The sequence below is a fragment of the Mytilus galloprovincialis genome, chromosome 2, assembly GCF_965363235.1.
Source record: "Mytilus galloprovincialis chromosome 2, xbMytGall1.hap1.1, whole genome shotgun sequence".
Taxonomy (NCBI): Eukaryota; Metazoa; Mollusca; class Bivalvia; order Mytilida; family Mytilidae; genus Mytilus; species Mytilus galloprovincialis.
Window position 1 is genome coordinate 57,927,991 of NC_134839.1, and position 14,767 is coordinate 57,942,757.

At 31.5% G+C, this 14,767-nt stretch overlaps 2 protein-coding genes across 2 annotated transcripts; one reads left to right on the forward strand and one right to left on the reverse strand.

The window, feature by feature from the left end:
* Positions 1 to 325: 325 nt before the first annotated feature.
* On the forward strand, positions 326 to 6,514 carry LOC143062514 (uncharacterized). The gene is made up of 3 exons (XM_076234184.1): positions 326 to 503; positions 4,999 to 5,154; positions 5,512 to 6,514. Exons 1-3 carry the CDS (start codon positions 326 to 328, stop codon positions 6,456 to 6,458), a joined length of 1,281 nt encoding a protein of 426 aa, XP_076090299.1. The 3' UTR covers positions 6,459 to 6,514.
* Positions 6,515 to 8,761: 2,247 nt separating this feature from the next.
* On the reverse strand, positions 8,762 to 14,671 carry LOC143063944 (endonuclease G, mitochondrial-like). The gene is made up of 3 exons (XM_076236404.1): positions 14,052 to 14,671; positions 12,600 to 12,712; positions 8,762 to 9,087 (listed from the first exon to the last, which is right to left on the reverse strand). Exons 1-3 carry the CDS (start codon positions 14,613 to 14,615, stop codon positions 8,820 to 8,822), a joined length of 945 nt encoding a protein of 314 aa, XP_076092519.1. The 5' UTR covers positions 14,616 to 14,671; the 3' UTR covers positions 8,762 to 8,819.
* Positions 14,672 to 14,767: the final 96 nt, after the last annotated feature.

A 14,767-nucleotide genomic window follows, 5' to 3' on the forward strand; every position in this document is an offset into this window, starting at 1 on the left:
ATCAAAAGTGTGCTTGCAAGACGTTAAAACCCATTCGCATAATAACTTCTGGAGGAGAGTTTTGTTTTCTGTGCTTTTCTGGAGAACGTGAAAGTTGCGAAAATTTCATGAAGATCATTTCCGTTTATTTCTTGGATTCATCACACATTGTTGTATACCCATTATTTATTTTTGTAAAGCTTATCGGTTTTCGATTTTTGATCATCGTCAGATAGCTCTCGTATTATTCAGACTGTCACTGTCACAAAAAAATAAATGCGACTTTTAAAACATGTTCATTTGTATTTTGTAATTTATCGTCCTACAAAATTATGTTATATACAGAATGATTACGTCTGCTTTTGTACAGATAGCACAATATGACAGTACAAACATTACAGCGTCACAAAGAAGTCGTATGTGCCATGAAGGTCAAACTGCTACTTCAAAACCAACAGACGCATCAGCAGTGTATCCTGAGTCAGTACCTACACCAGGTGGTCTTCTCCATCTGACACCTTATCGTAAGTAACAAGCAATAACTTCCTTTTATGATATGATTCTGGAACCTTTGCTAACTATTTGTAACATCTGTAAATAAATCATATTTCTACAAGTAGGAATGAGCATGTATTAATTGAGATGTAAGTGTATACGGATTGACACAGCAATCCATCGACAAAAACAAAAATAGATAGCAATGTCTTCAATAGTATACAGGTGCCTATACAACATTTGCCAAGTTCTAAATCGCCATGAGTCTTAAATGAATACGCGAATAAATCCACCAGAAAATTTCAAAAATCTGTCGCCAAACTTCCATCATGCCAAAGAATCTATAATACACCCAGAAAACTTATATTTGGTGTATGGCATTTCAAATCACAACGCCATTAGATTAAATTAATCTGCTTATTAATTATTTTGTTTTATTAATACGATGAACAGTTTGAAATAGAAATTAATTTCCAAATAACCATCTCGTCCTTAGATTGAGACTTTTGTCAACACTTCAAAATCTCATGTATGCAGCAAAACTTAAATTTTCTGAATTTGCTTTTTTCTTTAAAGATAATGCGTCCTTGACTTCCTCTGAATGGCCTTCCTACTGCCAGTACTACTTTTCCCCTTAAAGCACATGGTCAATAAATATATTTGACTTAAACCAACATTCTCCTTAACAAAAACGTACCTGAAAGAAGCTAAAAAAAATGCTTTGTCAAAAATTTAGATTTTCAAACAGGCACAAAATAAAACTGGTTTTATGTCCCAGCTTTTGTCATCAAAAACGAAATCAAGTGTTTGAATTTAAAGAAAATAATACGCTTACTTTTTTGAAGATTATGGATAAATACATTCTGTTGAAAGTATAAATTTTGAAAACAAATATCACATGAATAAAAAACCCGAGGTGTTACATATTTCCTTACGGATATGTAGGGGACAAAAAAAGAACTATGAACTCTGAGGTCTGCTGACAATTTTTTGTCAAATATTGAATACAAAGATTTTCACCTTAATTTCAGTGCATTTATGAATTATGTAATTCTGACCTTTGACATATGGTATCTAGTGATCAAAATCAGAAGGGTGGTTAAATCCAAGGCGAAATATCTACCAAAAATAGGTATAGATTGGTTGTTTTGAAAAACATTGTTGAAAAATAAACTTTTTCCCGAATTCCTTTGACCTATTGATATAGGGATGTTACATTATCAAATCAAGTTTGGCTCGTTGAACCATACCAGAAAATCGACATTACCATGCATTCAAATGTTTAATTTTCTGTAGTATCATAATCACTCAGTCTTAATTATTGCATTCAAAATAGATTCAACAATTTCTCTTACACTGATATATTGTTGACCCTATGACTATTTCTATCAATCAAACCACAATATATGTATCAACAACATATCAGTTTTGAAGAAAAATCTATGCACTTGTTATTTGACAAATCTAGGAACAATGTTACGTGCTTTATATTTAACGATAATTGGTATATAATACTTAATGGTCGTGTGTGCTTTTGATACAAATCCTAACCTATTATGAAAGAATTCATAGAGTAATATTTCAAAAAAATCGAAAACAATCCGGTTTTTTTCGATTTTCAGTTTATACTGTGTCAAAGTTCTATGAATACTAAATTCTGTGCAATAAAAAGAGCATATGGTATGATTACCAACGAGACAGATCTCGACCAAAGACCGAATGACGTCGACGATAACAACTATAGGTCACGTACGGCAAACGTCAATAAAGTGACAAATGTGGAACAATGCAAAAAATACAACTAACGGCCTAATGTATGTAAAAGCAATAAATGAAAAACAAATATGATATACAACAACAAAACACGACTACCAGTGAACTGCAAGCTCTTGAATTGGTACAGCTAGGTATTTACAGTCATTGATTGATCAATCAAAAATCTTTTTTTCAAATTTCTTTCTTTCGAAATAAATGTAGGCAAACACATACAACAAGACATGTTTATTTATATCCATGGTTAACAAACTTTTTATTTACTTCTTACCCTTAAGATGTTGATGTCAATGTTTTGCTGACACTATTTAAAGCCATATTCATGTTTAGATTAATTTTTAAAATATGATACTAATATTCCCTATTTCTTATCTCTCTCTTTATACAGTGACATGTGGTAAGTATGCTATAGAATAAAATTATTATGTTAGTCATATTGACATTAATTAGTTGATGTCATGTTATGGTGGGTATAAATGAAATCACTGTGTGTGTAAATATGATGGTGGAATACTACTGAAAATCGGAAGATCTTAGTACTGTAGTGTTTTTGTAGCCATTTCAAGTTTTAAAAAAAAATCACGAAAAGCAACAAATTATTATAGTTTATACATATGATATTTGAACAATAATCACCGTGTATAACGCCACATTCAGGTGGAGTGTTGACTTTGTTTGACAAGGGTTGGCGGTTTCGAGGCAAAGAAAAAATGATCGAATCTAGAAAAATGAATATTTTACATTTTACGTGCTTAGTGTCAAGGAGCAGTATATGGGCTATGTCGAATATTTGCTAAAATTATGCATACAGCCTTGGTCTGTTGAACTACAACCAAATATCAAAAACATAATGCGTTTATCTCATTTATCATTTGACTATAACTGATTGCATTCTTTCAAAATGGGTGAACTTTTGTATTGGAAGCACATAAAATCGGCGAAAACCGTCTAAATGTGTCTTAAATTCATCATGGCAAACTGCATGTTCTTGACACATAAATTTCTGTTTCAATGATATAAAAAAAATCATATAGCCATCGACTTCGTTTATTGTCTAATAATCAGTTTGTGACCTTTTTGGTAGTAAAAAAAGTAAAACAAAATCAACGTTTTACGGCCCGCAACACGATGACGTAACGATTATTTTTATGTTTGTTGGTATTTTTTCATAAAGAACACAACTTTGAATGATGTTTACTGTAAAAACGAAGTCGGTGACCCTATCTTTTTGGCACCATTAAAACGGATATGTATGTATCAACAACATATAGTTTTTTAAAAGTCTATGGAGTAGAAATACGAGATTTGATCATTTTTAGACAATTTTTAAACGGTTATTCGACAATTGTATGTGCTATTTATACAAATGTTAACCCATTTTGAAAATATTTAATCAGTCATATTTTGAATGATAAATGATAAAGATGCATTATTCGAGCAAGTGTTGTATGAAAACATATATTGAAATTTGTGCCATAGTCCATTAACTGTAACTTGACCTTAAGAAATTATTTATTGCACAAACTATACCGATTACTTGGTACCCAATCTAAACGTATGTTGTGCTCCTTCTCGCAAACATTACTGCACTGTTTCAGTCAGGTCAAATATTTTAAGACTTGGATGCAACTTTCTGGATAAAAAATCATTCCGTGGACCAGATTTCGTATATTTTTATAGAAATAATCTCATGAGATCTTTGTCTGCAAAGGCATCACGTTATTGTAGAATATTTCTCTGTATGCAATTTCTAAAATGAAAAATTCTTCGTAACCTGAGATGTAAATATCCAATCGTAAAGGAATCCAAACAATAATGTGAAAAAATATGCTGTATTAGTAATACAAGAATTTCCCAATACAAATTTACAACGAGTATGAATAATTTGCGTTATAATAAATGTCTTTGCCTAAAAAGGTTTACTATATTACAATCTAAAAATAGAAGCAGAAGATACGAAAGAGACGATATTAATGGCAAGTATTAGTAGAAGAAGAAAATACTTGATACCATAACAAGAAATATAACAACAACAAAAAATAATTCTCTTCAAATATTACACACCAAACATGTAGTGGATGTTGGCTTACATTTCTCCACTGTTTCAGTCAGGTCACAGATTATAAGACTTGGATGCAACTTTCTGGATAAAAAATCATTCCATGGACCAGATTTCGTATATTTTTATAGAAATAATCTCATGAGATCTTTGTCTGCAAAGGCATCACGTTATTGTAGAATATTTCTCTGTATGCAATTTCTAAAATGAAAAATTCTTCGTAACCTGAGATGTAAATATCAAATTGTACAGGAATCCAAAAAATAAAGTATAAATTTCCTGTTGACAAAACTTTGAATTCTATTCGGTATTGCGAATCAGAAATTGAAATTTCGAGATTTATCGGGATTAAAAGCTGAAATATATCGGTTTTCTAAGTTCATATCCTGAATAGTCGGTTTTAGTCAAACATGAAGATGACATAACCATATAAATGTGGATGCGATATCCTTTATTTCTAGTTCGTGAAGGTATAGAAGCGATCAACATAGTTATCAAAGGAATTATTATTAAGTGAGATGAACAAAATCATCCTAGCTTCTTTTAATTCTTCTTGAGAAACTACTGTATATAAACACTGAACAGTTTGGCAAAGAGATACATTAGGAAGGAGAGCACAGTTAAAACATGGTAAAATATGGGTATTCGAACTGTTTCAATTTATACTATCAAAGTTTGTTTTCTTTTTCAAGTTCCTACTACTGATTCTAGTGACTCATCTAATGCTGGAGTGATCATTGCTATTGTGGTTATACTGTTACTGCTAATAATTGCTGTTGTAGCAGGAATCTTGTTCTATAAGTTTTATTATAAACCAAAGCAAGATGAGAAGAAGAGACTCATTGAAGGTAAATTAATTAAACTAAGATTATGAAATGAAAATTTTCCTCTTTTCAGGTTTTCTTTTTCCGAAACCGTCCGCCAGTTATGTAGTTCTGTCAAATTGGAACCTTTTAACGTTTTTTGAAAGCATATCTCATGTGGAAATCAAATGTGTAAATCAAAGAAATAAACTTACATTTCGGACGAACATTATCAAGAAGATTATCGGTTTTTAACGTACAAATATATTAACAAAATATTAGCCGCCGACACTATTTAAAGCGTTTTTGCTCATCGTACATCTTTTGTAGTTTGATATCTATTTTTCTTGCCTGTCTCTGTAATCAAAATTTGATATTTATATAAATTTAAATTTCTTTCAGAGCAAAAAAAACCTAGGAGCCATATTGGAATGATGAGGAAAGCAGTGGATTCTGGCATTGGTGGAGGAATTCATAAAGAGAAAGAGAAGATCGATATGATAAATATGGTAGACATAGATGATGATGATGGGATTGAGGGTAGCATAACTGGTATAAATCCCGATAAATTCCGGGAATATAACAATAATATGAAGCTAAGTGCAAATTTTATTGGCACTTCCACCCCTGCAACGCCTAGTGGTGTCGATGCTGATTTTTCAGATCCTAATTCCGTACCAGAAAATGATACACCGAAAGAAAAACCAAAGCTTACTTCAGGATTCTCAGCCAATATGCAAGGAACAAGTTCGAATGAAACGCCAAGAACAGCTGCGGATTTGAACGGTCATATCCCAAATGGACATTTATCAGGAGATAAGACAAATCAAGCCGTCAATGCTGGACAGCCAACAGCAGTGACGAATGCAGTCGTGCATAATAGTACAAGTGGAATCCGGAGAGAAAAATCTATCATGAAGACTGCGACTAAAGACGGTGAAGCTTTGAATGACAAGCCTGTTTTAAATGTACCTACAGAGAAAAAGACGACAATTGCTACAATTAACCCATACACAGAGGAAAAGCCCACAATCCCTCAACAGAATCCTCAACAGAATCCTCAACCAACAGAGGACGATAAGCGGGAAGATAAATTAAGAAAATCTGTATCTTTTGCGCCTGATAAACCCGCCATAACTTCAAATTCGTCCTCAAATTCAAACAATGCTCCACCTGGCATTTTAAACATGTCAAAGGAAAAGACAAGTTTACCTGGTGCCATTCAAGACGTTCCTGATACCCTTATTACGCTTCCACGTGAACGGTCTAACCTTCTTGGTCCTAGGGATACAACATTACCGGAAATAGACTTAAAGAAAAACACAGTCCCAGATATGTCAAACTTTTAACAGTTTATTAATTAGTACACATAAAGTACATTAAATTTATGTTTGTATGCTTATAACCATGTTTCTTGTTATTTTACTTAAGAATGAGCTTATGCAATATTTATGATTTCCAAACTTTTGTAATCATTCACATTTGTGATGCAGCAAACGTATTTCTTGTAATATATAAATGTAAAAACTAATGTTGATGCAATTAGTCTGAGATATGGATATAAGAAGATGTGGCGTATGTGCCAATGAGAAAACTTTCCATTCAAATCAAAATTTGTAAAAGTAAATCATTATAGGTCAAAATTTAACTAAAAATGAATTTCTTATACCAATCAAATCTTGCTTATTACGTAAAGATAAAATTATATCTAAAAACGTTCTAGATTTTTTTTTATCAAAACATGTGAATAAATCTCTTCTGCAATTTTTTTGTATACAGTGCTTTTAATCCTGGTATCTATGATGAGTTTATTTAAAATAAACGGTGTTACTTTGCCTTTTTTAACAACTAAGTGCAACATACTTGCCAATTGAGCAAAATAACTTCGGCTTGAAACGATTCGACAACTTGCGAATGACAATGACAGAACAAAAATATGACTTCCAGTCTAAAAAAAAACATAAAATAAATTTCCAGGCAAGATTTAATATGATTTCTCTCGATTTTATTCAAACATGTTGCTTTATAGGTCCGTTTAAATGTTACATTCATTAACATGCCATCAAGATAAACGGATTCGTAAACCTTTATATTTCACGCTTTCGACAACAAAGTGGAAACCTTTCCTGTTTAACCCTCTTATACAATAAATAAGCATTGACATATCTAGGGGTTCAAAAAGAGGTGTGGCCAACAAAAGCTAAAAATTAAAACCTTCATCAGCTTAATCATTATTTTTTATGATCACACATTTAAGCAAAGAAAGGTTATTGTTAATTATGTTATAAATTCTGTATTATGAAACTTGTTTAGTCTTATTAGACATTGCAGTGCATATTGTTTCATGTGTATGATATTGTATATATTCGTTAGAAATTAATAATGACTTATAGATTTCTTTAAAGTATAATGATTATGCTTTTTGTGTGTCTACAATACTGAACATCTAATGCATCTTACCGAAACTTTGTACGTGTTACCGATTACCTAGAGAAAACATGTTACATGTACTGTCAAATGAATATTGCAGCACAACTCTAAAATAAAATTAATTTTATTACAAAATGGAACATACATGTCTCACATGATCAATATGAACGGTAAATGAAATATATAAATGAAATAAAAAAGACAACAAAAAAGGAATATATGCGTTTGAAGGAAAATTCAAAAAGTCCTTTATAATATCATGTATGGCAAAATCTCAAACTTAAACACATTCAACTAATGAAAAACTACTGACAGATTTCTGACTATATACAGGCATTTTCTTATGTAGAAAACGTCAATTACAAAATGTTTATTGAAATGCTTGAATTTGTACAGTTATACAGCTAGATAATTAAAAACAAATGTCCTTAGTGTCAATAATAGTTAATCATTTTTAATATTTTTAATTTATATCTCATGCTGTTTGAAAGATTTTTTTTTGGTTATATATAGCTAAATTTTGTATAGAAATAATATACAATATTCACCCTCAATAAACCGAGTTATCAGACTTTGGTCATTGTTTGGTCCAAAGAACTCTTGATTACATAAACGATATGATACATTTCGAATTTTCGTTAGTATTGTTAATATTAAGGTCCATATTATGCTGTGTCAGTATTCAAAAAATTATCAAAAGAAAGATTTGGAAAACTATATTACTATCTCTGTTATATTATTTTGCAAATCTATGACATGAATTTGCACCAGAATCCTATATACTATTGTGTAAATAAAAGTTCTATAAAATAGTTTTCTTTAATTAATTTGATCAAACACTACAATTTGTTTTCTTTATTTGTAATATGCAAAACTATATATTATTTTTCTGTTCATAGGCAAAAAATAAAATAACAAAACATACCGAATCCTGAGCAACATTTTAAACGGAAAGTGCCAAAGTAAATGGCAAAGTCACAAGCTCAAACACATTAAACGAATGAACAGTTGTCATATTCCTGTCTTGTTACAGGCATTTTCTTATGTAAAAAAATGGGGGATTAAACCTGGTTTAAAAGCTAACTAAACCTCTCACGTGTATGATAGTCGCAAAACATTTCATTATATTCATGATGTGTGAACAAAACAAACAGACATAGTAGGTAAAAGATTAAAAAAATAGGGGTACAGCAGTCAACATTGAGTTATAACTCTTCTCTACACGTAATATCTTTCAAATTTATTAAAACAAGTCTATTCACCTGGAATCATCATATGTTTCAACCACTAATCATTTTAATATTGTTTCTTGGAATCTTGTCAAATAATAAAAATCCTGCTGCCCTTTCTATCGATTCTAGAGGTACTAGATACTTCTTCAATTTAACATCTTTTGGTAACGGTTGGTTCGGCAATACAAAAGGCATCAGTTCATACTGTCCTTGATTATTTTCTATTAACAAAACCTTGAAGAAATGTGTTGGAACGGCTACGTTATTTTTACCAATTACTTCATACTTTACATACACTTTGCCATCGTTTTCACGTCTGCAAAAATAAAATAACATACATGTATTTAAGTGATCTACTTCATTTGAATAACTATCAAATTCCATGTAAACATACTACCAAACAACATAATTATAACCCATGAAACGACACCGTCAGATGTCTTTTGTTTTTGGGGTGTTTTTTTCGGTGGCAGAGTGGTTTATGTAGTTAATGTACTAGCCTGTCATCACTAAGGTTGTGAGTTCGAATCCGGCAAGTGGCAGGATCGTTCGACTCCAATCTTAGTTGACTTGGATTGTCAGTTTTCCTATCGAAGGTCTGTGGTTTTTTCCAGGCACTCTAGCTTCCTTCATCAATAAAGACTGACCACCATGAAATAACACAATCGTAATGAATGTGGCGTAAACACCAATCAATCAATCTGGGGTTTTATGTTGCTGGGTTGCTGTCTCTTGTTTGTACTAAATGTCTTTTTTTCTTATTTCTATAAGCCTTCAGAAAAAATATATAGTGTATGGTTATGTTTATGTTCTGCTCTATTGGATTTGTGAATTTAACGAATGAAGATCTCAGACAGAAAAAGTAGCAGATCTCTACTGGTTTTTTTTAAAGTCTATCTTTGTCAACTTCGTGAAAAAAGAAACATTTTGAGCAGATCTCCCAAGTTTACACCAAAATTCTTCTCCATTATGCTCAATTCGTGCGAATGAAGATCTCAGTGACGGAAAAGCACCAAGTTCTCTACTGGTTTTTACTTGGTTTAATAGTTTTATCATCTTCGTAAACACATTCAAAAAATTGAGTAGTCTCACCAAAGATGAAACAAATTCATAACAAAAACTCCACTCTGTACATATATGGTAAATGTCATTATTATGTATTATGGAAAACTAAACCAAAATCATTTGAACGAAGAAACATGTATTTCCACATATCACCGAAATCAAAGACAACCAGATGCTCCAAGTCGTAGCTTTATACGACCGCAGAGGTTGAACCCTGAACGGTTGGGGCAAGTATGGACACAACATTCAAGCTGGATTCAGCTCTAAATTTGGATTGTGATTAAATAGTTGACACAGCATAGGTTTCTGACACAGAATGAATGTGTTCTAATGAACTTAAAATTTTTGTTTTCTCTCAGAGCAATTCACTATGCTGTTGAATATTAATCCTCTCAAAAAAATGTTTGAAGAAATTTTCTTTTTTATTTATGAAATTTCAAATGAGAAAAATTGAACCCAATTTTTTTAATCACATCCCCCTTTCCCTTATTCCAAAACTAATCTCAATTAAAATTTCTGATGGAGTTTGCAACAATAACTACTCATTTAAATACATCATAAAATATTAAGATGTAAAAAAACTGCTTGTTATCACTGAATGGTAAAGATTATTTTAATTTATCAGTTGGTAGTAAAAAGTGAATATACATTGTATATTGTATATAACAAAGATTTAAGTTGATTCTGGACAAAGAAAGATAACTCCAATTAAAAAAAATCTTGCTATTGCACAATATTTTGCAATGAGATATTTCTTGCTTACTATTCTGGACAAAGAAAGATAACTCTAATTAAAAAAAAAAATTGCTATTTCACAATATTGTGCAATTAGATATTTCTTGCCATTGCGCAATACTGTGCAATTGAAAAGACTTGCTATTGCACAATACTTAATATAATAATTTTAGATCCTGATTTGGACCAACTTGAAAACTGGGCCCATAATAAAAAATCTAAGTACATTTTTGGATTCAGCATCTCAAAGAACCCCAAGATTTCAATTTTTGTTAAAATCAGACTAAGTTTAATTTTGGACCCTTTGGACTTTAGTGTAGACCAATTTGAAAACAGGACCAAAAATGAAGAATCTACATACACAGTTAGATTTGGTATATCAAAGAACCCCATTTATTCAATTTTTGATGAAATCAAACAAAGTTTAATTTTGGACCCCGATTTGGACCAACTTGAAAACTGGGAATCTAAGTACATTTTTAGATTCAGCATATCAAAGAACCTAACTGATTCATTTTTTGTCAAAATCAAACTAAGTTTAATTTTGGACCCTTTGGACCTTAATGTAGACCAATTTGAAAACGGGACCAAAAGTTAAGAATCTACATACACAGTCATGACAGTTAGATTCGGCATATCAAAGAACCCCAATTATTCAATTTTGATGAAATCAAACAAAGTCTAATTTTGGACCCTTTGGGCCCCTTATTCTGTTGGGACCAAAACTCCCAAAATCAATACCAACCTTCCTTTTATGGTCATAAACCTTGTGTTTAAATTTCATAGATTTCTATTTACTTATACTAACGTTATGGTGCGAAAATCAAGAAAAATGCTTATTTGGGTCCCTTTTTGGCCCCTAATTCCTAAACTGTTGGGACCTAAACTCCCAAAATCAATACCAACCTTCCTTTTGTAGTCATTAACATTGTGTTTAAATTTCATTGATTTCTATTTACTTAAACTAAAGTTATTGTGCGAAAACCAAGAAAAATGCTTATTTGGGTCCCTTTTTGGCCCTAATTCCTAAAATGTAATTCCTAAAATGTTGGGACCAAAACTCCCAAAATCAATACCAACCTTCCTTTTGTGGTCATAAACCTTGTGTTAAAATTTCATAGATTTCCATTCACTTTTACTAAAGTTAGAGTGCGAAAACTAAAAGTATTCGGACGACGACGACGACGCAGACGACGACGCCAACGTGATAGCAATATACGACGAAAAATTTTTCAAATTTTGCAGTCGTATAAAAAGATACCCATCCTTTTATTTTTTTATTTTTTTATGCATCATTTAAAAAATTGTAAATTCAATTAAAAAATTGTAAATTCAATACTTGTCCATTTTTCACTTTACCAGTTTTATGTAGGCATACGAAAACACATGTGCTTCAAAGAAACGAGAAAAACACATTTCATTATTGTAATTCAAACGATACTATTATGTTGCAAAAACGGGTCTATTGACTATTGTTTTGATTTTTTTTTATAGTTTACGGAAAATGTACGAGTTTTCTTTATAGATATGATTGTGTTCATATGTACTCAATATTCCTTACAGACTGCTTGCAGACGCGGATTCAGGGGGAGCAGAGGGCCACGCCCCCTTTTCTGGGAAAAAATGGTTGATTATATAGGAAATCATTGAAGCATCATCGGAGCGGGCCCCCTGTAGTGCAGTCAGTGGGCCCCCACTTAAAAAAAAATCTGGATCCGCCACTGGCTTGCTGCTTCTTTGTGTGTATAATAATTTAACTTCTTCTACAGCTATCTATAATAGACATTCTTGGAGAATTACAACGGCAATGATCGACCACTTGACATCTAAATTTTATAACTGGGTACATATAAAGAGTTTCAACCAATTTCTAAAAGTTAAAAGATATAGCCTAGACAAAGGAAGGATTAAATTACCAAAACGTGTATTCTTTCTTCCTATATCCATTTAGTATTTCGAAAACATGAATTTAACTAATATAAAACTTCATTAATAGAAATTCAAAAATAAAGTATAAATGCATGTTACCTTGGGAGATAAAGAGGTCCTGTACAACAGTACACATTTCTGCTTTGTCTGGCTTTCGCCCGGACATACTTTTCCAAATCATTCCAGACATCTCTATTGAAACCCTCTCCGACCTATTCGAAAAATTGACAAAATTAATAAAAATAAATCAGAATGAAAATTCATGTACAACAACATGCTAGACGTATTTGACAAAGCAAAAAGACATTTGCAACTCATATTTACTAAAAAAAAAATGTATGATTTTAGCATTTATTACTTACCTGTAGCTACGTTTCTGTGTATGACCTGGCTTCTGAAAATACCTATTTCTATATTGATGATAATACACAATTTGTATAATATGGTTAAACAATGATGTGCGGGGTATACATCCATGAGAAGCCAACAGTCGATTTACACTATACCGTCATGCATTTATAGTTCCTTAAAGGAATTAACTTTAATTTTATAACTCTGGCAAAAGTTAGTCAGATATGAATTATATTAAAACTATACTGTTAACCTAGAATAATTTATTTTCAGTTGCATTTCGAGAGCAAATAGCATGTCGTTGTAGTTTCATAGCCATTCCCCATATCTATCACCCATCAGTTTTCATTTGCCAAAAATTATCAAAAACTTTATCAAATATATTAGCAGGATGAATATTTTAGTTACTGTGAGGATCATTTTTAATCATTAAAGATTATTAATCTTTTCATTAAAATTTGAATGAAATGCAAAATTATTGTAAGTAAAACAAACACGAAATATTATTGTCATATTTAAATGTGTTTGTTTCAGAATATAAATGATATAGCTTATGTTGGAGATGATAGGTCGTTTAGGCTGGGTTTTTTTTTATTGATAAACAAAATGTTTTAGAACAAAGCGAATTTACAAAATATCTGTTTACATGGTTTAATTCCATTAAAAATTTGGCGGAAATATATACAATATTGGGTTTTCTAATAAAATCCTCCCTGTATATCATTGAAAAATAAGTTGACATATATGTTATAATTCGGAAGCTTCACCTCTAATATCTAATCTATTTGTCAGTGTTCTTTTCATGTATTTATATCTTTTTATTCTTCATTCTTCAAGTCAGATTTTTTTTTAATAAAGTTTTTTTTTTTTATCTTTTCGGCAAAAATCCATGTTAACTTTAAATATATATACAGACTTGTAAAACATAGTTATACATGTAATATATGCAGAAATGTATGTGTATGCTTTTATCTAAAATACATCAAGCTATGAAAAATTTAGAAAGAATTTTGCTTGATGACCTCTATACATTTTGAACATGCATGTAATTACATGGAAGATACATTTTTAGTCTACCGAAATAGCTTGCCAAGATTATTATTTTTATAATTGTATATTACAACAGAACCCTGTAGGGATTTCAAAAACCTGCATATATGTGTACGAAAAATACTAAATAACCAAAACTAATAAAACTACCTGAGGTGATACATTGCTGAGAGTAAAAGTCTGGTCCATAGCTTTCTGTGTGTGGCGATGGTTAGCTGCCGCTGCAAGATGTCCTCTGTCATAGCCACTGTTTTTGAAGTCATTTTTTGTAGCCCGGAAGAAATTGTGGATGATGTTGTCTTCCAGAAATTCTGATTTACCTCTCTTGATGTTTTCATTCTTCATAACATGCTCTGGTTTAATGTGTTCAAATACCCACTGGGCATTCCTATTTCTTCTGTCATAGGACAGTACAAAATTGTCAAATGATCGAACTTGATCCAGACTAGGAAAGCCAAACTTCATGATTTCTGAAACGCGATTTACTGGTTGTGGAAAAGCTGCAGGCATACTTGTACTTGTAGTGGCAGGAATAGACGATGAGGCAAAAACTGACGGAACGAATAATGCTTTGGTGTCAGTCAAGGGTAACAAATGAGTTAGAGGGTCTTTATTTTCCTTCTTCAGTTTTTCATATTTGGTACCAAAGAATAAACCAATTCCCATAGATGCACCACAAAGGCTGGCAGTTGTGATAAAACGAACTCTTGACATGTTCGTGAATAATCCAATGTCAACACTGACAACGTGCTAGATAATGAACCGGATGTTCAATAAAATCCAAAGTAAATAATGATGATTAACATGCGGAATATTTATTTCATTAGTTTGTACATTTATTTTTATAGGACGTTCTTAATTCTTTC